Source organism: Polypterus senegalus, chromosome 3 (genome assembly GCF_016835505.1).
Source record: "Polypterus senegalus isolate Bchr_013 chromosome 3, ASM1683550v1, whole genome shotgun sequence".
Lineage (NCBI taxonomy): Eukaryota > Metazoa > Chordata > Cladistia > Polypteriformes > Polypteridae > Polypterus > Polypterus senegalus.
This window is the reverse complement of record NC_053156.1, coordinates 26,417,171-26,441,397: the sequence shown is the minus strand read 5'-3', so window position 1 is coordinate 26,441,397 and position 24,227 is coordinate 26,417,171. Positions and strand designations below refer to the sequence as shown.

The 24,227-nt window shown below is 38.1% G+C and overlaps 1 protein-coding gene across 8 annotated transcripts in view; it reads right to left on the bottom strand.

Annotated features, from left to right (window-relative positions):
* Positions 1–1,594: 1,594 nt before the first annotated feature.
* pcbp2 (poly(rC) binding protein 2) overlaps positions 1,595–24,227 on the bottom strand; it is a 44,535-nt gene continuing 21,902 nt past the window's right edge. For 6 of the 8 annotated variants that reach the window (XM_039746834.1, XM_039746835.1, XM_039746837.1 and 3 more), the window contains 4 exons: positions 19,254–19,326; positions 13,850–13,905; positions 13,583–13,752; positions 1,595–2,363 (listed from right to left, as the gene is read on the bottom strand). In XM_039746834.1, the coding sequence (XP_039602768.1) occupies positions 2,327–2,363; positions 13,583–13,752; positions 13,850–13,905; positions 19,254–19,326 (336 nt within the window). In that variant the 3' untranslated portion in view covers positions 1,595–2,326. The remainder of the gene's footprint in view (positions 2,364–13,582; positions 13,753–13,849; positions 13,906–19,253; positions 19,327–24,227) is intronic. The other 2 variants (XM_039746831.1, XM_039746833.1) reach the window with 1 other exon arrangement.

Genomic DNA, 24,227 nt, shown 5'->3' with positions numbered 1-24,227 from the left:
TGTAGGACAGCACACAATCTTATTGATACAAGTGGGCAAGTAGGATGAAGCAATTGAAACGCATGACTAAAATGAGGACTTTTTAAAAAGGATTTATTTCAGCCATTGCATAACTTAAGAGATCTGAATTTGAGAGAAATGGTACTAGGATTAAAAGAGCTAAACGCAATAAAATCAACTGGACCAGAAAACCTTTACTCTTAGGGGAATATATAAAAATTAACTGTGAACATGCATTTTTCATAAATCAAAAAGGTGGTCATGTTCATCGAGCTAGGATGTTAAGCTTACCATGTGTCATGAGTAAATTAATGGAAGCATTTGTTAAAGACCGAACATCACTCAAGCACAGGGAAATTAGTGAAGAATGAGCATTTGTATAGAAAGAACGATCATCTTTAAGCAAAGATTAGAATTTGATAAGGACGCAACAAAACCATTTAAAAAAAAGTCGGGTAAAATGTTATTTAACTTAAAATGTTTTGCTAAAATCACCTTTTCTTCTTTAGGTGGTATCTTAACTACAATAAGTGAGATTTAAAAGGTGTATTAAACAAAAAGACAAAAAAAAAAAAAATACTCAAGGTACAAGGAAGTTTTCCAAATTAGATGTTGCCTACACATTTAGTGAATGGCTGCTGCTCTCATTTATGTTCTTCATTAAAAAGACCAATAGTTTTAAGTTGTGTGCAAACTTGCCCCAACCCAAGTGAAACAGAAGATACCATAAAGCAGAATTCAGACTGGGGTAAAACACATTTAACAATAATGTCAAGTGTTGAAAAGATAGCAAAAACAGGTGGTCTAAAACTTGGCAATACATTTTGAAGTGTTATACTGGCCTCATCGTGGTCCAGATCCATCATCGACAAAGACTTAAAGCTAAGGGATGTTTGACACAGTGTGCTATGTAACCCAACACAAGTCATGGAGGTTATTCTTTAAATGTGCACACAAGTAGTGAGAGCGCACTTAAAGTGTTATGTGCAGCTATGGTCACCATATTATTAAAAAATAATGCTATTACAATGCTTCAGAAACACCAAAGAATAAAAATTGACCGACTGCATGACTATGGAAAGATTGAAAGTTGGACCTTTTCAGTTGAAGCAAGCACAGAAAACAAAATATAAGAGTTCAGAACAGTGAAGGGAGCTAGTAGAGTGAATGCCAACTGTTATTTTTAAATGGGTACTTTAGAACAGAGTGCAGGACAGAAGCAGATTAAAAGGTAAACCTCATACAGAGATGCTTTAGGCTTGTTTTTGGTGACAGTAGAGCTTTGGGGACCATCAAATCCAGACATGATATTTTGTACAAGATGGATAAACAGGAACTGAAAAATGTTGGGATGAAAGATCAGTTCTTGTCAAAACCATTCTTAGGTACTTTTTTGATATAGCGTACATAAGCATTCAGGAGAGAGGTCCACTTGTTAGAAGTTTAAAAAAAAACTTGATTTTACAAACAGAAAATTCTAATAGGAACATGAAATAAATTGGAGTGGAACACAAAAAACTTAACAGCTCTGTCAGTGCCAAAAAAGAAGTAAGACTTTATATATATATATATATAAAAAAAAAAAAGCTTAAACTACTGAGAAAATATTCTTAACACCCGTAAACAAGCCCCTTCCCAATTACCAGGCACATGTACATTCTCAATGTAAGCAATTTCCACTCTTGGAATCATTATTAAATCTATATTTTCTACATAAATCTCTACACCTAAAAAAAACATTTTAAAGTTATTTTGAGCTCCTAAATGTCTAAGCCACTCTTGTAAACCCAACAGTGGACAACCAAGAGGAACACCCATCAAGGGGGCAAACTGTATACATCCAAGCAAAAAGTTATTCTTTGGAAAAATTAAATACACAGCACATGTAAAAAGGCAAATTCAGTTCATCTATTTATTATATATTTTTTTTTTTTTTTTTTCTTTTGTTTTTCTTTTTTTTTGTTTTTTTATTTTATAGAAAAATCTGACATAACAAGAGCTAAACTTGACCCTATTCAGATTTTTCACTTCTACACTTCAGGATGGTAGAACAGAAATTCATTGTGAACAAAAGGCAAAAAATAAAAAGTAGTAAATATAATTTTCCTTTTTCTTCAGCAAAGGTACATTAAAACCACTTAACAGATGCAAGGTAATTAAAAAGTTGAATAATTGAGGGGAAAAAAATAAAAGGCTGATGAACTGATGGGTGGGCATGACAAAAAAAGTTAAAATTGGAATAGCAAAAATTGTTCCGTTGTAACTACATTGGAGAATTATATGGGCATATGGATGCTACTGCTGATGGGTAACTTGAGCTTGCTCATTAGTTGCTTCCCAATCCTGATGCTTCAGACGACAGCCTAAAATAAGAAAAACACACAATGGGAAAGGGAAGAGAGGAAAAAGAAATACAAAAACTTGTTTCAATGCACTTTACTGTTACAAGTCAAAATTAACTCAAAGTGTTTACTGTCTATATGAGATGCCATATCCCTGCTGGGACAACACTACATAAATATGAAAGCAAGAGGTTATTCTATTTATATTATATGTTGCTAGTTATGTTGCGTAATTTCATACCACCTGACCAAGACAAGACTGAATTTTATTATCACGTACATAGCAATACACTTTTCATTGTTATAAAATAAACAGTTACAAATTTGTGTTACATAAGTGGAATATTCTATTTGAAACAGGCAGGAAAACTATAGGAGAAAAGTTTGCAAGAGAAGGGGAGCAAAATCAGCAAGAATCAAGCCACAACTGTATAGGCGTAAAGCTACTGTTGAACCCCAAGGGTTTGGGGTGTGGGTGAATGGCCTAAAATGTAAAAGAGCAACACAACTGTACACACCCATCTGAGTGTTTAACTGTATAAATTTTTCATAATCTGTTATATTCAAGAAATGCACGTCAAACATTTATCTCAATTAGAACCAATCATATTTATAAAAATCAACCCCAAAAAGGGAAGGGAACAAAACAAGCAGTGTAGTGTGTAATAAACAACTCACTCTGCTTTGTTGTACAAGTCCCAATAAAGGCATAATTTCAACAATCGTGCAACACTAACACTTGTTTAATATAAAAAGAGTGCAGTTTGGCATTCTGTTCAACAAGAGAGGTTTCTGACTATTGCTACTTGCTTCCCATTTAGAGAAAGCAGACCAAACTTTTTGAATACCACAAAAATCATAAGGCGTTTCACAAAAACTAGAAGTTGGATAGATATTCAAAAAATGTATGGAGTATGGAGGAAAAAACAAAAAAACAAAAAAAAAAAAAAAACCTTGTAGTACAATTTAATCAGAGCTCAGGAATAATACCCAGTAAATCATTAGTAACTGCTACTACTAACATACAATTTTTTCCTCTAGTTAGGCCACAAACTGAAAACATGTTTCTATGACATTTTTGTGGTCTGCAGCAACATTAATCATGCACAAGAAAAAAAAGCAACAGTCTTCTGCCACCAGATGGTCTTAACTCATTCCTTAAGTTTTCAGACAAGAGATACCCCATCTCCACCCACACCCTCCCAACCTTAAAAGCAAAACCCAGCAATCAGTAAGGAGACAACCTTCTCTTCTTGGATTTGTTTGCCAAGTCCGAGGTGCCCGGCTTGTTAGAAGCACCGGGGGCAGAACCACTGGCAGCAGACACAGCGACAGCCGGGCTCTTAGCATTGACCACACTGAGAGCCATCAAAGGGACGGGGTTCATGCCAAGCAGACTGGAGACACACACAGGGTTGCTGGGGAGCTGGGAATCGGAGGAAGGGCCACCCGACGGCAGCAAGGAGGACAGGGTGATGGCTGCTGCCGAAGTGACGACAGAGGAAGAGGAGGAGGAGGAGGAAGAGGAGGAGATGGAAGAACAAGAGGAGGTACTAGTAGTAGTAGTAGTAGTAGCAGTAGTAGTAGTAGTAGTAGCAGCAGCAGCAGTAGAGGGGGGGCAGGGCTGACAGAGGTTCATGCTGAGGTTGTGGTGCTCAGGGTTCGAGGAAGGCTGTTTAGCAGACTCTACGCTGCAACAGAGAAAGAGAGGGGGAGAAAGAGAGGAACACATGGTAGGGCTGGGTTAGGCGGGTTGGGAAAGGGGTGGCCCTCAATTCATGGAGACAGAAAAAAAAACATACAACACAAGAAAAAAGTTAACCCGCATAAGAGATCCTTCAACCTAACAAGTACTCTGATGAGGCCAAAAAAACCCACATTCTAGCACTGAAATATCTTCTCTTTCATTTGTTATACTCAAACTTAACATACTCATTCATTGCAAAGTAGTGCAAATTTGAAAGCAAGCCTGATGCAAGAAAAATAAATCAGAACTCTTGTACAAATGTATTGCGTACCCCTGTTACTGTAGAATACACTTGAACAACAAAAGATTTAGCAGTTACTGTGCTTCACTGTGCAGAGTAAACATTAGTCCCCAGCCTTGATTTAAATGTGGAGACAAAGTTTGCCAAAGCATATTCCTTCTGGAACTATGACTAAGGTGAGATCATATTGTTCTTGCATATTATTTTAATTTAAATAATTGCTCATTTGTCATTACCAAGTCATTTCCATTTTCTTTTACGTCTGTGTGTCAGTGGTGGAACTTGGTCTGTCTTGAAATGGAGGCATTGTGGGGTATTACGGATCTGTTTTTGAACTTTTGTCCCAATTAAACTTTCAGCACTCGATCCCTTTCAGAAAGTGGGTGACCTTGGATATTTTGAATATACATATAAAAACTATGTATAATTTTGGGTATATATTGCACAGTGTTTCCAGATTTATGTTTTAACATTTTCTGTGTTTGTATTTTTTCTTTAAGATATCCATCATTTTGTGAATTCATAATTGTGTTCAGGGAAAAAACATTGTTTCATGTCACTGATGTCGCTAATGCACATCACATGCATGTGTTATGTATTAATGCATAGAATCAGCTAACATGGAGAAGATATTTAGATTAAGTGGATCATTAACTTGGCACAGTGGTAGCGCTACTGCCTCTCAGTTAGGACACCGGGGTTCGCTTCCCAGGTCCTCCCTGTGTTGAGTTTGCATGTTCTCCCTGTGTCTGCGTGCGTTTCCTCCGGGTGTTCTGGTTTCCTCCCACAGTCCAAAGACAAGCAGGTTAGGTGCACCGGGGATTCTAAATTGTCCCTAGTGTGTGCTTGGGGTGTGAGCGCATGCGCCCTGCCCGGGGTTTGCTTCCTGCCTTGTGCCCTGTGTTGGCTCCAGGAGACCCCCCCCACCCCATTCGAGACCCTGTAGTTAGGACATAGCGGGTTGGATAATGTATGCATGGATCATTAACTTAGCAGAACAAAAAAATGCAGGAGCCTGGGTTTGAACACAGGCAGGATTTGCCACAGAAAGTACAAAATGTAGAGCATGTTATGGGTTATACTATCATACTTGATAACAACAGCTATGAAGAACAAAATGTACTTGTATACCAATATGCACTGTTAGAAAAGATTTCCTAGCACAAACTATTTATATAAACTGCTTTGTACAAAAGTACATAAATACATATTTAAGAATTTATCAAAGCAACCTGGCACAAACACACAAATCAAGAATTTACAGACTTGAGCTCCCCATATATACATAACAGTGTATTGTGCTGGCAAGTTAAGAATTTGACGCTTCACTGTTGCACTGGTTATTTTGGATTTCCACCATTCTCAAAACTTAAAACCTATTGCATGTCAGTAGAGTTTGCCATATAAATGACTATATATTGCAAAAAAGTACAGCTTGTCACTGGCAATAAAAACTCTTATAATAAACAGAGGGTAAAGGCCATCAGCACCTCATGTTCTGAAACTGTATCTCAAAACTGTATGAAAAATTCCAGTCCCTAGACTATCACTAATTGCAGCAGAAGACAAACTTACCAGATTTCCTATCAGACTAGTAATTCTGGCAACACTAAATAGTCTGATGGGACGAAATATCTGTGGTGAAGACAATGATGCCATAATTTGTATACACATTAAAGATTTCCCCAACAAAAGCATGAAAGACAAAATGTGTACAAATAGGAGTACTGTGATCCCTCGCTATATCACACTTCAACTTTCGCGGCTTCACTCTATCGCGATTTTTTCCTCATACACGGTTACGTCACTACGCATGCGCTTTCTGAGAACTTTTACCCCAGCCCCACAATGGCTCCTAAACGTGCTGCTTTTTCAAAGCCTTCGGACAATAAAACTAAGCTTCGGAGGAAGATGCTTACTATCCAGGAGAAGGTAACTCTTGAATATGATCAAAAATGGCAATACCCTACAAAAACCTCCTCACGCATATGAAAAGACAGCGCCAGCAACTGCCTATCAAGATGTCCTTCAGCCGCGCACCCAGACACCCACTGCCTACTCCTAGTACTCCTTCAGCAGTAGAAGACAACGACGCACCTGCTGAAGATTCTGCACCACCTGAAGACTTTCCTACTGAGGTCGTGCCTTCATAGGTTAGTGGTTGTGTGTAAGAACTGTGTGAGTGTGTAATTAAATGTACAGTACAATAATCTACTATATAAAAGCAGTCGGGATTGTCCTTCCGTCCCGTGAGTGCAAAGCATAGCGGTATTCCGCTTATCACAGACTTACTACTTGCGGTACGAAGCGACGTGAACAGAGTTCTGGTGCTCCCATCGTTCCCTTGCTTTTGTGCACGATGCGCTGGAAAAATAGACAAAATTATGTCTCTGGAAATAATTAATGTTGATGGTGTACAAATGCCTCACCATGTAGTAAATATCAGGAGAGATGGTGCTTGCTTATTCTCATCTATAGCTTATTTAGTGTGTGAAACTCCGTCTTTAGCGGTACAGATTCGGGCCGACATTGTACGACATTGGACAGGCACTCGAGGGGATAAAAAAAAAAAACGTAGGTTTTCGGGAGATGTTATGAATGGGCACTTTGATGTTCTCATTCCCTACAATTACATGCCTGATGTACACATGGAGCGCATACAAATTGAGGATAAAAGTCAGTCGCCTTAAAAGGCGGGGGAGCCTAGTAATATATTTGTAACGTCTAATGTCTTATTTTCTCTTATTTTGTCTAATATATTGGGTAATACGAGTGTAATGGTGACTAAAGGGTGTTATTTCATGTGTAGAGGGCTCTGTGACGATGTGGGTTCTGGCTCCACACTCCCTTTGCTATTGGAAGCACTCGAACCCAACACCGTCGATAATGTTGCCGAGTGAGCTAGTCAATGGAGGCAAATTATTGAGCATCTTAGCAAGGGGATGGTTAAAAGTGAAAACAGTGCTTTTATTAAAAACAGTCAACAAATACAGTTTTCCATAAATAGTGCAGATCTTCAAGTTCTTCAATAAATAAATAAATAATCCATAAAACGAACACGTGGAGGTTAAAAATCAATAAATAGAAAAAAAACACATCCTTAAAAACGAGAGGTTAAAATCTTCTTGTGGAAGCAGTCTTTAAAACAACAACAAACAAATCTGGTGCTCTTCTGTTAGCGTCTCACCTGCTAATCCCGATTGGGCATCGCAGCAGGCAAGACGCTCTCTGCAGCTGCCCTCCTGAAACACACGCACGAGACTGGAGACCTCCCGATCCCTGGCTTCGTATGGCACTCATCCCAGTCCGGAGAACTTGGTTTCCCACAGCGGCCAGGTCGCTCACGTTGGGGATTCCCACCACCAAGTCTCCCGACTTCCGCTGCCTTTCAATGGCCTCTCAGCGCCAGTCGCCTTCCCTGGTCACTCCAGCTACCTGATCGCTCAGGGGAGCGACATCAACACAAGCGTCTGGGTGTCGGCCAAACACCCAGCTTCAACGCAGCTGCCTACGAGCGCTCATTCGCTCGCCCGTCCGCTCGCTCTTCGCGGCTCTCTCTCACCGACCTGCTTCCTCTATTGCTCCCGATAACCTCCGTCCTCTCCTTTCCTTTCTCTCTCCAATCGTTTCTTTTACTCTCCCCACAACCGACTCGCTTCTTTTTAAAACGTGAGGGGCCATCACAGCTGTAGCATTAGCCACGGAGCAATCACGAATGTGGGCAGTTCCTCACCTGTGCACCGGTGAGAAGCGCCCATCGACGACCGCCCCCGCTCGCTACAAACAACGTCCCCCCTCACAAAGCCGCCTCGGGTGCGGTGATTATTTATTTAAAATGAATGGCCTTTTCTCAACGAGCTGTGGACCCGTAACACCACATTCCACCCCCCATAAAACTCCAGTTGCATGGGAAGGCTCCACACCACTGCCAACCCAATGCAACTGGAGCTCAGGTCCACAGCTCGGCCACTCTACACTGCACTAAAACCAATAAAAGCACTAAAACAATTCCCCACAATAAAACAAACCAACCCAAGCCCCCTTCATAAAACAGGACATTAAAAGAAGAACCTTAAAAGACAATTAAAAACGACAGCAATAAATAAATGTACTTAAAAAGCTCAGTCTCTTAAAAATGTCCTCCTCCGGCTTGGGTACGTGGGTTCTTCCATAGTCAGTTACCAATCCCGCTTGCTGCTCTGTCTCCTCTTCTGGCCTCCACTGCTAGCTCATCCCACCGCTGCCACCACCAAGCCTCCCGACTTCCGCTGCCTTTACACGGCCTTCTGCGGCTCGTCGCTTTCCTCTAGGCACTCCCGCTACCTGGTCACTCAGCGGGAGCAACCTCAACGCAAACGCCTGGGTGTCGGCCTAACACCCAGCTTCCTCGCAGCTGCCCACGAGCGCTCGAGCGCGCGTGTCTGTCTCTCTCCGGCACCGCCTGCTTCCACACTTGCTCCCTGTAACCTCCGTCCTCTCTTTTCCTTTCTTTCCTTTTCTCATCTCGTTCTTATTTTCACCTCCACAACCGACTCGCGCTTCTTTTTAAAACGTGAGGGGCCATCACAGCTGTAGCATTAGCCACGGGAGCAATCACGAATGTGGGCAGTTCCTCACCTGTGCACACGGTGAGAAACGCCCACATCGACGACTGCCCAGCGGCTGCTACAACAACGCCCCTCACGCCGCCGCTGCGGTGATTATTTATTTAAAATGAATGGCCTTTTCTCAACGAGCTGTGGACCCATAACACCACAGGCTCTAATGTTAAAAAAACGTATTTAGAAATCGTAAACAGGTTTTCTATACTCAAACTGCGAAAATATTCAATTCATAAATAAAGAATCCTACTTTGCGAAAATTCATTTATCACGGTAGAGTCTGGAGCAGATTAACCGTGATAAACGAGGGTTCACTGTACACTGAACAGAGCCCAAGGCTGGTTGCTTGCTGGTGTAAGTGCACAGACTTGGGTGATGCAGCTTTCAGTTTTAAAAATCAGACGGTGTGGCTCTAATTATTCTTTGACAGGTGCTTTCAACAAAGCTTCTGCTTAAAATTACAGATAATGAACTAAGACAGACTCTAAAAGCCACAACTGTGGAAGTGACATTAATCTATATATAGCATCCAGGTAGCTGAATTCCACTCCCACCATTTTCCAGACACAGCAGGGTATATAACTTAATATAAATAAGCAACAATCAGGTTTTTCACAGTTTTCACTTGCTGTATTATAATCTGTTTTAATATTTACAATATGTATGTGGTAACATTCACTTATCAAAACGTAAATTACATTTTGACAAGCCAAAATATAAATTCAAGAGATCCAACTGCAGAAATCAAATACAGAAACTGGCAAAACAAAACAGGAAGTAGACATTAAAATGTCAAAACGGTTTGGCCTAAACATATCCATGTGGCATCAGATTTAAAGATACTGACCAATCAAAGAGATGGGTGCAGAGTTTTAAGGTTTGCTATCCTAATTAAGCTCAGAAACAATGTTTGTAAGATGCAAAACAAAAACTTTATTCATTTTTATATTTGCGTTTTACAGAAAGGATTAGTACATTTGGCGGGTTCAATAAATTTTCCATTATATCTGTCCTTCAGCCTAACAGAAAAAAGCTTCAATAAATTCTAGCTCTGCTGCAGGCTTTACAGAGAGGTAGAGTCTCATTTTGTAATGTGCAAATAAAGTGTCAAATCTCCCAATATTCTGTGGCCATATGGACTGCACAGCATAAGGGTTAAATGTGCCGCAGAAAAAAAAAGGTCTACTTCAGAGAAAACTAGCAGCACTAGAAGACAAAAATCCATTGGTCCAAATGAAAATTGCAATACTTTTTAGAACTGATCTCTTTATTTCGGTTCTACTGTCCAAGTATAAAATCTTAAAGCTATTATCTTCTGCAACAAACTTACCAAAGACATTATAAAAATTAAAGTAGACAGATGTATAGCATATGTAGATGAAATTTTTATAAATCTTATTTCAATGAGGCTTTAAATGTCTGCACGGTAAACAGTTAATCTAATTGATCAACCGAGCCTGACCAAGGCCAGCATGGTCATTAACATTTCAGAAAATAACCTTTTCCTGTTGCCAATGGGAGAAAAACAAGTGGAATAAAAAATCCAATTTTACCTACTCCCCAAGAGATGCAGCTACTCAATCATTTTCAACAAAAGCCCAAGGATACATACATTGTGACCTTTATTCTCTCAATTAACACTAAAAACAAAACATACCCCAAAATTGAAAGCTCAGATATGCCACGTTTACAGAATCCTATCTTGAGTACTATATGGGCCTTTGGGAACACCATCCTACACAATCAAGCTAATACTTCAAATTGGTCAATGATCAATAAGCTTTCACAAAATGTGTTTTAGGAATTGCTGTACTTTTAAAACAAAAATATTCCTACAGTTTATAGGTCTTAAAGCTAGATTGCCACAGCTGTCCACTTACGACAGTTTTAAATGATAGCCATTCGCTGCTTTATGTAAAGAGTAACCACACTCTTCCTCCTGTTAAGTCTAACAAACCCACTCTGTGATCATTTAAACCTCACTGAGCTGGTACACTCGAGAGTTACTTCAGGATTAATGAGAACATGGGGGGAAAAAAAATTGTATGTAGTAAGCAGTTTTGCAACATTGACACTGCTTCAATGTTTTACTTGAGCTCAGCTTGAGTCTCTAAAGCATTGAAGAACATTTACATTCCTGCATTAGAATTCCCTCTCAGTTTACTAAAAATAGACTTTTAGTGGAGCCATCTATTGCAAACTCTTTTCCTTAATTCCACAAAGTCTGCATTTAAGGTGCTTTTCATAGCACTTTGCTTTGCATCTTTTAGTGACTTATTTTAAACTTGTGAGTAAGCCTATAAATTACTCTCATCTAAATTTACATTCATGGAGGATCACATTTACAGAAACAGACATTATCAGAATTGTTCACAAAAGCTTCACCTTAAGCAACATCTAGTCAAATGAGATGTCACATCTTGCCACCCCAGAATATCCATATGCAGGACTAGAAACCGCTGGACATGTCAAATTACCCAACTGTGTGACAACTTTCCAACAAAGTTTTACATTTCCAAAGTATTACAAGCTCAAACTTATTCAATAGCCAAAGCCCAAGCAAACTGATTAAAACTACTGCATGTTAAGACAAAATAAAACCGGTTAAATTTTGACAGAGCAAAACTACACACTAGCCGGACTAGGTTGCTGGGTATTTGAGACTAGGCACCTGGCAGTCACAGAAATGTATTGCAAATGCCTCCAACTTGCTAAGATTATGTATATGAAGTCAGTGGGGGGATCAATCCTGTAGGAAAGTACATAGATTAATGTGACATGGACTTTAACGATTCCCAGTGACGGCTTGTTTAGCATGCAAAAGGCACTGCTAAATCAAACATGCTATTAGAACAATGTACTCCTAACATCAGAACGATTTACAGAATGTCTCGAGAATTTAAAATTGAAAGTTATAAAATGTGCATTTTTAAATATTTTAAAATTTAAATATTCTGGCAAAAACACAGATTTCAAAGGTTAATCTTTAAAACAAACTTCAACTGATGCACACAAATTAATGAAATGTTTAAAATATATATGTGAACACCACTTAAAATAATAAAAAAAAAATCCCTAAATACCACCCTACTTGTATGCAGCAAATAAGGTTGAACACCAATGTTTAATGTAAGGGAAATTAGAAATAAACCTAGGGTAGACACATAATGAAGTCAGGGAAAGATATTTCATGGATCTTGTGAATGGCAAGACCAAAAAAAAAAAAAAAATTGTACTGAGACTGAGCCTGTTAATATGTAGGTGGTGTTATTGATAATTTATCATAATTGTTCTTTCACCCGCTCATATGGGCGAAGGCATGTGCACATGTCCCACTATATTATGGTTTAGTAAAATATTAGTAAGATTTTACAGAATACCTCTAACATGATTTATTAAATGTTTTTCTATACATTTGGTGGCGCCCCTCCTCGATTTAGATTTTATCTGGCAGGTTAAATAATTAAGCATTACATTTGATAATATAAATGTATTTATGTCAAGCAAGCCTTGCAGCCACTGACAGGGAGCCTAAACTGAAACAGTGTTGTGAGCCTGAGCAAGTCTCTTAACCTGCCTATCTTTATGCCCTAATCAAGACAAGTTATTTTTTTGGTCAAATTGCTGCAGCTTAAATGGAAACTTTAGCAGGATGGTTCTTTGCCATGGTCATACTGATAAGGACTGAGACAGAAATTAATTTTACTTGTATCATTTTCTTTATAAATGTTTTAATTTAGCCAATAAGTGATAATGATTAACCCATAAGAAACAAAGTGAAATATCCATGGTAATATTTTGATCAACTATAGCTGCCTTATGGATGGACACAAGCAAGCAGGTTTGAGGTGTGGGGCTTAGACAAGAAAGAAATAATCAAATTCTTCTATCACTTAACCCTGAAAGCGTGTTCTTGATCATGTCCATCTTTCTTAGTGTGGGCTATAAAATTGTAAGGCACTGGGCGCCTGCACGTTAGTGTTAATCACAAAGATTGAAGCAGCACAGTTAACTATACTAAAAAATGGTGGCATGGTAAAGCAAATGATATACTGTATGTCTGAAAAATCTGTCTGTGTTTATCATAGTGAAAAATACTGCATGACATACCCTGTGAGTGAACCACTATAAAATAAACACTGACTGCTGGCAGAAACTGATTTTAGGTTTTGCATAACTGGGTATTGTACAGAATAAAACATTAACAGTGGATTTCTGCTGCAGCAAAACAGGAAGAGTAGAGCTTAAAATTTTTTACTGAAATGTTCCTTTGCTTCACACAGTGAAACTAATAAAAATGAGAGCAACAAGGAACTAGGTAGACACTTTTGTGGAGGTGTACCACTTCAAGAGAGGGGGGATTGGGTGTCCTGTAAAGCTTTACTGAAGAGACTGCCTTTGAGAAACAGAAAAAAAAAAAAAAAAAAAAACCCCAGCCTGCAATAGCTCAGTAAATATTAAATACACCAAGATTAAGTAGAATTCAAAAAATAAATAATTTTTAAAATATATAATAAATAAATTTTATTTACTTAAACCTATGTAGTACTATGCAGGCCAACTATTTACCATGTAAATATCCCAAACTTTCCCTGTTTTAATTAAGAGAAGCCAGAAGACCCATACTCACTGTTTACTTATAGTCCCTTACCTGGCATTAATGAGGTACTCTGCCAAACTGATGCTAGCTGGGGAGCCAGTGATCGTGACCTGCCTGTCAGAAGAGCCCTCTACCGGGTTGGCGATTTTGATCTGGGCACCGGACATCTGGCGAATCTCATTTATTTTGGCGCCTTGTCGACCAATGATGCATCCGATCAACTATTGAGGGATAAAAATGATACATAAATATTCCAGTCAAAGAAAAAACACATTTGTACAAAAAAAAACAAAAAACAAAAATGGATCAGATACTCACATCATTTGGAATGGTGAGTTCATGAGAACTAGTCTGTGCTGAGGCATCCATTCCTGCTAAATTAAGACACATTATTAGCTTTATCTTGAACGGAATAGGAATCAACTAACCAGCAGATGAAAAATTGCACAAAACAATTATCTATTTGATGATCTATTTGATGATCTATTTAAAATTAATCTTACATTAGGATTATTTGTTAACTAACAAGTGCTTTTATATTAGCTTTCTAAAACATCTAATATAGACAAGTCATAATAGCATACAGGACCAGTAAGCGTCTATAATGGAATAAAAAAAAAAAAAAAGGCAATATCATTCTTCAAGAACATGGGAAACCTGGTTGGGTTACCAGTAGACTATAGAACATCCTGAAACCTATCAATCTAATCACTAATCTAAGAAAGGGGCCTTGATCTTACAAGAGGGAGATAACATACATGAATAAAGTTATATCCCGATAGCTCAATGGCTACCATGGGATCAAAATTTTGAGGCTGGTGTTCTCATTGCAAAATGTGACAAACAGCTTTCATTTCAAGTAGCAAGACCACTGAAGTGAGTGAAAAAATGTACAACAAAACTACATACTTAGGGACACATATGCATGGATATTTGTCACACTTCAATATATTTTGTAAGAAACATTCCTTCATACAAACTAATTCACATAATTAAAAAAAATGGTTTCCTTTGTCTTGCTTAGCCAAACTGATATGTCACACTACACATTCAGATGTTCTCTGAATAAATGGTTCCAATACTTTAAAACTGTGCCAAATCTCAAAGACATACTAGACAACTAGAACACTGAATACTACACATATATAAAACAGCTTCCTCTCCATACCCAATTTAAATTCTAGAATTCTAATTGAACAAATTCTTTTGTTCCAATTTTTTAGTTCTTAAACCTGGTGCTACATGTTCCAAAAATTATTTCAAAACATACCTATTTTTACCCATTTATATAAAAAAAAAAAAAAAAAAAAAAAACTTGACAAAAAATTAAGAAAATAAGCTTATATCTAAACAATGTATACATTACATAAATAGACACGCAGAACAAGACTGCCATAGGCAAAACCCCTTCTCTTTTTATTATACGTGCAAAAGATCGCTGATGACACTGCTATTGTGGGCTGCATCAGGAGTGGGCAGGAGGAGGAGTACAGGAAGCTAATCAAAGACTTTGTTAAATGGTGTGATTAATAAAGTATCTATCTATTTCATAAATATTGTCAGTCATTTCTTTTTAAGCAGACCTGGTACCAATCACAATTCTTAGCCACTTCCGGATTAGTTGTTGAATGTATGCTTGAAGGTTGCAAAGGCTGCATTGATGAGGAAAAGGGCTAAAGCTGATTTTGTATCTCCGACATGATGGATTCAATTGGTTATGATCTGGGAGGACAATCCTTCCTCTCTAGATGAAGCTTTACCATGGCATGGCCTAGAAGTGCTAAAATGCAGAGACCACAGGGTCAACATGCATTCTTGCAGCTACTTATAACTGTTTTACTTGCATTGTCTAGCTCACCTTAGTTTTAGAATACAATAAAATAAAAATTCAGGTTTTTGGTTCTCTCTGTAGCTGAAAACTGCATCCTTATGTACTGTGCTCATTGTGATGACATTCATAAGTCACATTTTTACCAGTGTCAAAATCACATGCAAGACCTTTATATTCAGCATCAAAGGAGAAGTACCTGAACAATTTCCCTGTAAAGATCTGCATATTCGAAGAACTGCTGCCCATATTTTAATTCAATATTTTGTTGCTTTTTTGTGGGCAAAAAGAGCAATGGACATGGGTGCATGGGGATGAGAACGCAAGGTAGGACAAAATGGAGGAGGATGGACAAAGCATAAGATCTAAAGGAAAGGGGTTTAACCGGAAAGGAAGTGCAAGACCAGTCCCACATAGATGAACAATATTACTGCTTTTCTGAGATTTTAAAACTGGCACTTTATTTGGTAAAGAGTTGCATATTAGCACTGGTTAAGGAACAAACACAAATGCTGAATTCATACACCTGAAAAATCCCATATGAATGCCAGGAGGTCATGTCATGGAATTCGCCTTTTAACTGCAAAGTATTCAAAATAATCAGATATATTTGAGAGCTAGAACACTTTAAACAAAGTCCTTTCAACTCATAGCTGGAACACACTTGGTGCAATTAAGATTTTGTTCCATATTGTAAAACAGAGATGCAAGAAAAGAGCATTGTGTTTAACAATTAAGTCAAAAGGATTTACATGTGCTTTAGTAATACATCTGTTCAACGATAAATAAGACCTGATGGGATTATAGCAGTATTCTTAGAGAAATGTGTAAATCTTTAGTAAGCATATTCCATTAATCAGTTCAGATGACACAAACCAACACTGACTGGAACATTAAAAAAAATGTGATTCCAACCCACAAAAACAGATCCCAGTATTTACAAGCCACAAAGCCTTACTTATTCTATTTAAGACTAAGGAAACTAACTGGAAATAAATTTGAAGACAACTTGCTTTGCAAGTATTACATACAGATACATACATACACACACACACTGTAGCTGGTGATAGTATACCAAGAAAAGTGACATTGCTCCATATGGGTTGATGCCATAACCTGGGTTCCATGATCTGTTTTTATATCATTAGACTTTCAATCTTTTTGATTATTTTAAAAATTACATCGATTTGCAGAGGACATCAAAAAATGAGAAATGGCAATTCTGACGCGGCAGCAATTTGGTAGGCCTGGACAACCTTCTGTTTATTTAATGATCCCATATGTGCTACATGAACAGATATATATCTTAGATAGATATAGATAGATATGTATGTAAATAAATAAAAAAAAACACCTTTACAAAATGCTGGATAAAAAGTTGATGTTGCAAAATTATTAATTGTTTAATTTGAGAATCAAGTATTTGGGCAGTTGCCTAAACTAAAGAAATACAAGATAAATTCAGTTTTAAAGCAAGGAACCGCTTTTCTTAGTTGAAGGAATATGAACAACAGGGACGTTGAATAAGCAGAAACTGATTGTTCTTACAAACTATGACAATGAAATAATGGGACATACTTGTTAGCTAACAATCTAGGTGGATGGAATGGTGGAAGCAAGCAGCCTTGCCACTGCCCACCTTACAGGGTCCAGGTATACCGCTGCACACCATTATTTGGGCCAACTATGCAGGTTTGATTGTTTTTCCATAGCTAAAGGAAGCTGAAGAAATAAAACAAAGAACTACTCACAGACCCCATAAATTTCACTAGAATTCCAGCAGGGCTAAGCAGGTCCTATTATGATGGCAGCCAAGTCTCAACTGTTGATAACAGGCACTTTCTATCTACACTTAATTATAAACCTCCGGTCAGCAAATATTCATGGTCGTTGATCATAGTAAACTGCTGCACACAGTGGAGGCCTTTGAGTGTGAAGTTCCTGATTCTGAGGTCTTAATTTTTCATCTCACTATGGCAGGAGTTAAGTTCCCAAGGAGGCAAGTTGGCAGTTTCCATCCACCATGAACCTCACCTTAATAAGAAATGACTGCAATGTTTTAAGAAATACATACTGATCTCCAGATAATGATTAATCTATCCTCATTGAGTTTGAGCAAAACTACAATTGTGCTGAACCTCATACTACCTGTTCCCCCTCCCTATATGGTGATTTCAATGTCTCCAATGAGAAGTGGTGCAACTGTAACTGGTCAAGCTGAACCTGGCTGTGCTGCTACACTTAATTTATGAAGTCCTACAGTCAGTAATGAATCATCTAGCAAATGAAGTACAAGGTCAGATGATGTTGCATCGGCCAAATCGAGTGACTTGGACAGCATACAGGCTTGGACACATTTGCATTTGTGGCAGAATGAAATTTAACTAAAGTAATGTATGTAGCAAGTAAAAATGTTAAGATATGAATACCCAGTGGGAGATCTGAAAAATGGAAAGTACCCCATAGTGGACCCATTATTAACTACATCCAGGCAGCGCCTTTGCACTGAGCCACCAGGTGACACTGTCCTTTAAACTCACTGTTATAAAGTGGGGAAAAAAAAAAAAAAGTGTGGGGTAGGGAGAAGGACTTGGGGAACCTTCAAATCTAAATCTAAACTGGACATTCTTGGTAATTAGGATGGATGAGCTTGATGAGCGGAAAGGTACATTCTCAACAAAATTTTTCTAATGTTCTACAAAGTACTGAGATCGACATGAATACCATACAAAGTATTGAAAATTTAAACCACTTGCTATGGAAAAGCCAATCTTTACTTTTGATTATATAATACAGCAGGGCACACTTTAGCCATACACAAAAGTCTGGGACTAAATGTACAGTCACTTTGCATTCATTAACTAGAATCAAGTGTTTAAAAGATTGTCAACTAGTGAAGTCTGGCCATGCAGGTCATGACTGGTGCATAATTCATTCTAAGGCATGGTGGGTGCTAGTTTTAAAGTTAGTTTTTAAATTTAGAAAATGGGGGTGCAGATAAATGCAGAGGAGGGAAACATCACTGAATCAATAAAGCTTTTCTTCACAGAGAATCAAAGACATGCAGAGAAGAGATTCATTTTTGGTAGATAGACTTCAGGATATTTTAGGGAAAAAAAAAAAAAAAAAGGAACGAGTGTGGGTTAGAAGTCGCAACAAGCTATGCTAACCCAAATGGTATGCAATCATTATGCGCTTCTTAAGGATGCATTATAAAAATAATTTCAGTTGGAATGATCTTTGTAATGGTTCTGTAGATAGCCCTGCAAATACACATTACCAGCATCACCCTGCAATGCCAATGCAAGTCATTTTAAGCTTCTCTCCTACTGTAGCGTTTCATTTGCACTGAGCCACCAGGGGATCAAATTGTCCCTTAAACTCATTCTGGTATAAAAAGGTAGAGGAAAAAAAAAATGCTCCCAGGGTGAAAACGTTGGGCTCCAAAGTAGTGTATGGTCAAAACTGTGTTGACACTGGATCAGGGGGGTGAGGAGTTGTAAAGAAGAAAACACGCACATTATGCTTTGGATATTGTTAGAAAACTGATTCAACCAACTGAAAATTACCCTTTCCAATGCACTTTTGACCCTCTAAAATTAGGTTTACACACAAACAATTACAAAGAACCTCATTCATGGTACTGAATTTAAATACCTGTTTGGGGAACTTAATACCCAACCATCTAAACAGAAAAGACATTTACATGAATGCTTGAACATTTTTCAATAGTTAAATTAAAGTTTATCCATAATCACATCTACAAAAAGGATGAAAATATTTCAAAACTGCTTTCTCACAGGAAAATTACCTAATTTTAAAAATGGGAAAAACCACCAAAAAGGGACCAAGTACAGTGTAAATCATTGCCACTTTAACTTTATTTCTACCTACCAGTGAATCCAGTACTTCCAGGAGTCAGTGGGAATGGATTCTGCTGCATGGCCAACTGGTGCAGTTTTGTAAGCTACAAAAGGAAAATGTATCCGATTACTGGTCAAATTTTAAAGACTATTCAAAAGCAAAAACAATGCAGTTAAGAAGTTTCCAGGCCAATCCCAACCTTAAAATATTCCCGGCAATTTAAAAAGTGATTTGGCGAAGAAAACAAGCACACCCCACACACACAGTGATTCAGAGTTTAAGTATCACTTTCTTATTTATATACTGAAGTTATAGGCATAAATATTGAATACTGAACATAAAAAAATCCATAATCATGAATTTAAGAATTAATAGGTAGGCAGACAGGAAAAATCTAGGTCCAGTGCACCTCTCTTTAATTCCTTTCACGCTATCACTTCAAAAAAAAAACAAAAAAAAAAAAAAACACAAACATGACTGGATGGGACAGTGACAGTGTAACAGAGCCACAGACTACTAAAAGTATAATGGGTCAAAAGAATTGAGAAAACAATATAATTAGAATGTGTGTGAAGATATCAAGCAAACATTCTACAAGGTAATACACAGAAAAGAACCTCACAAGTAAATCTGTACAGCACAATATATTGAAAATGTAACACTCTTTTATAGCACAGAGAGTCAAGACAAGTTGGCACAACTGTTTTGTTACAAGGGAAAAAAAAAATGTTACAACATCTTAAAAATGTAGTGCTTTCTGCTCCCTGATTTAAATGCTTTGATTTGGTTTATATCTTTTTGACATGCTCAAGTATGGCTTCTAACCTGGATTAAATAAATGAATAGCTGAAAAGATGTGTGAAGCAGACAGCTATATTTCTACCATTTGCTTCAACCTGGCACAACAAATTGACCAAGTAATATTTTTTAAATATATACTCAAAAGTCACTTACCCTTCAAGAAAAGCATTCCCAAATAGCACACAACCAATCTAATACAAAACACACCTACACATTCAAAGTAGAACAGATGACTCTTAATGATCAAAATGTTAGGTTGGTGCATCTCATAATTTGTGTGAGGGAGAGGATGGAAGAGAAAGACTGGAAAGAAAAAAAAAAAAAAAAAAAGAACTGCAAGCAAAACTAAGACCTTTCCAGTCTAACTTCAGCCCACATGAGGGCTAAACTATTTCGGGAAAATACCCAAGAGATTTTCCTGACAGATACTGCAATTTGCAATATCATTTTTACGTTAGGCTTCAATATTATAAATCACTGTATAATAGATTTAAACCATGATGGAACATTACCATATAAAGGTGGTATCAAAATATTAACTTTTATATTCTAACTAGCAAAATACCCACGCTTTGCAGCAGAGAAGTAGTGTGTTAAAAGTTATGAAAAAGAAAAGGAAACATTTTAAAAATAACACAACATGATTGTCAATGTAATTGTCACGGTTATGAGTGCTGCTGTCATCAAGGAATTGATTATCTTTATTTCTTTCAATCAGGTTTGTATTTGGAGGACGTGTTGTGTTCAAGTTACATTCTGCGTTTGTCAACTGTTGTAAAGATAACAGGTTTCATTCATCGAAGTGTTCACTACCCAAATTGCTACTCGTGAATCTTAAGATGTTTAACAGGCATTCCCGGTATTAACTTGTGGATTTGCCTGAGAGTATTTAGTGACAGCGTGTCTATGAACTTGTGGATTTTTCTGCAAGTATTTGGCGGCAGCGTCACAAAATTGTTTCTGTCTAGCTGCATCAGAAAATGTACCACAACATCCGACACGCCTCCCGTTTACTGTTTTCTCACAGCTTGGATTGCTGCTGTCATAATCGGTTTGAGTTGCATGGTTTGTTTCAATTATGTTAGTATTTGCAGGACTTGTGTTGAAGTGACATTCGGCATCTGTCAAGCGTTGTAAGCATGCAACCGGCTTCATTGATAACTTCACATCCAGCTTTTGAGAGTTGAAACATTCATAAACATCAAAGTGTCCACTACTGAAATCGTCACCTGTGAATCTAAGATGTTTAAGAGGCAGTGGCGGTTCTCAAAAGGTGTAAAATATTTGGCCATTTCGGTACACTTGAAAGCGACAACCGAACAATTCAGCGGCAGCCATCAACTCACATGCAGAACCATAGGTGAAGGGCTTAAGCATTTCACTCTTCTAGTGCCCCCGTGTAGTATAATTATCTCCTGTACCGTCATCAGTCCACACCTTGAACCTGTCCCAGTCATTCAATACATAAGACACAATGTTCTTCCGGATAAAAAGATTGAGCCTGATATGGCCGTACAATATGTAACACAGACAACGTAAAAGGCAGGTGGCATTTCCGGGCATGGAAACCACTCGGTAAGTGACAGTTCTTTGATCGATGGTGATCACCTCGATAGACATGTTAATGGGGTTACGGTTGGAACGATAAAGGAAATAGGTACCTGAACAGTAAACCAAGTCCAAAATACCTACACAATAACTATATCGTAATAAACGAACAACAGCGGAGAAGCCGTAGATTAAATAAAAAGGTTGCAGTTATCAGCAGGGAGACGTGAATACCGTGGCGAACCAAGGAAGGGAATGAAGAGACTGGCGCGATGGACGGCCTTATATGAGCAGGCAGTCAATTACGTGGGAGGTGTGGGGATGCGGGACGCAATGCCGCCTCACACGACCGATCTGCAGGCTATGGATGTATATATGTACGTAAGTAGGATTCAGTCATGAGCGTTATGCGTAGAATCAAAATGAAACCTGCTTAACTTTTGTAAGTAACCTGTAAGGAATGAGCCTGCCAAATTTTAGCCTTCTACCTACACAGGAAGTTGGAGAATTAGTGTTGAGTGAGTCAGCCAGTCAGTCAGCGAGTCAGTGAGGCCTTTGCCTTTTATTAGTATAGATGCAAGAATGACATTTTTATACATTTTAATTGGCATAGAACAATCAAACAAATAATTATCACCAAAGCTATGACTTGCGGCTCAGGAGCAGCATCTAAACATTACACAATCTGTAATTAACAGGACATTGACTGATCTCCAGCATTTAACTTTTAACTTCTTTTAGCTTAAAAAGAATACTTTTTCAAAAAAAAAAAAAAGGAACACTAAAAATAGAGTCTATTTAGAATCTAGAATCTAAATGTTACACAATATATCTAAATATTGCACATTCAAACACATTTATAGATCAACATTTACCTTTAATGTACCTTTGCCGCCAGCAAAGGCTGCCACTGTAGTAGTATACAGTGCAGAACTACTAAAATCTTAATTTCTCCAAAGAAGAAGTCTTATAAAATACAGTGATCCCTCGCTATATCACGCTTCGACTTTTTCGGCTTCACTCTATCGCAATTTTTTTCTCATACACGATTACATCACTACGCATGCGCTTTCTGAGAACTTTTATCTAAGTTGCTAAATGTGCTGCTTTTTCTAAGCCTTCTGACAATAAAACGAAGTGCCGGGGGAAGATGCTTACTATCCAGGAGAAGGTTAAACTCTTGGATATGATTAAAGATGGCAATACCCTACAAAAGCCTCCTCACGCATATGAAAAGACAGCGCCAGCAACTGCCTATCAAGATGTTCTTCAGTCGCGCACCCAGACACACACTGCCTACTCCTAGTACTCTTTCAGCGGAAGAAGACAACACACCTGCTGAAGTTACTGCACCACCTCTGAAGACTTTCCTACTGAGGTCATGCCTTCATAAGTTAGTGGTTGTATGTAAGAACTGTGTGTGTTTGTGTGCAATTAAATGTACAGTACAATAATCTACTATATAAAAGCGTTCGGGATTGTCCTTCCGTCCCATGAGTGCAAAGCGTAGTGGTATTCTGCTTATTACAGACTTACTACTTGCGGCTTGAGGTATGAAGCGACACGATGTGAGCAGAGTTCTGGTGCTCTCATCGTTCCCTTGCTTTTGTGCGCGATGCGCTGGAAAAATAGACAAAATTATGTCGCTGGAAATAATGTTGGAGTACAAATGCCTCACCGCGTAGTAAATATCAGGGGAGATGGTTCTTGCTTATTCTCATCTATAGCTTATTTAGTGCATGAAACTCCGTCTTTAGCGGTACAGATTCGGGCTGACATTGTACGACTTTGGACAGGCACTTGAGGGGATTAAAAAAAAAAACTTAGGTGTTCAGGAGATGTTATGAATGGGCACTTTGATGTTCTCATCCCCTACACTTACATGCCTGATGTACACATGGAGCGCACAAAAATTGAGGATAAAAGTCGGTCGCCTTAAAAGGCGAGTGCGCCTAGCAATATGATATTTGTAACGTCTAATATGTCTCATTTGCTCTTATTTTGTCTAATATATTGGGTAATACAAGTGTAATGGTGACTAAAGGGTGTTATTTCATGTCTAGAGGGCTCTAATGTTAAAAAACTTATTTAGAAATTCGTAATCAGGTTTTCTATACTCTAACTGCGAAAATATTCGATTTATAAAGAATCCTACTTCACGAAAATTAATTTATCACGGTAGAGTCTGGAACGGATTAACCGAGATAAACGAGGGTTCACTGTACTTGCTTCCCTGAAATCTGTACTTCTTAGCACTCACAGTGATCTATTGAGATTTTTTGTGAAGAACTCAGGCGTGTCAAACTTCACTGGTTTCAGGCATGAATGCAGACATGTGACTACATTTCCCCTAGCACAGGAATCTGCAAGCCAGTTTGCTCAACATCAGAAAGTTAACATTATGTAATACGGCTGTCAAATTACCCAAAAAAATAAAGGTTTGAATATTCAAATTGATAAATGGGTAAATATTCAAACTTCAGTTAATAATGCTGGGCATCTTTACAAAGGAGCAGATACCATTCGGTCTGCTGGGATGATGCCCTTCTACAGCCCTGTCCAACTCTTAGTCTCCTGGTATATCCTCCATGCTCGACACTGTGCTGGTAGACACAAGCAAACCAGCTTGTGATGGCAAATATAAAATATGCCGTC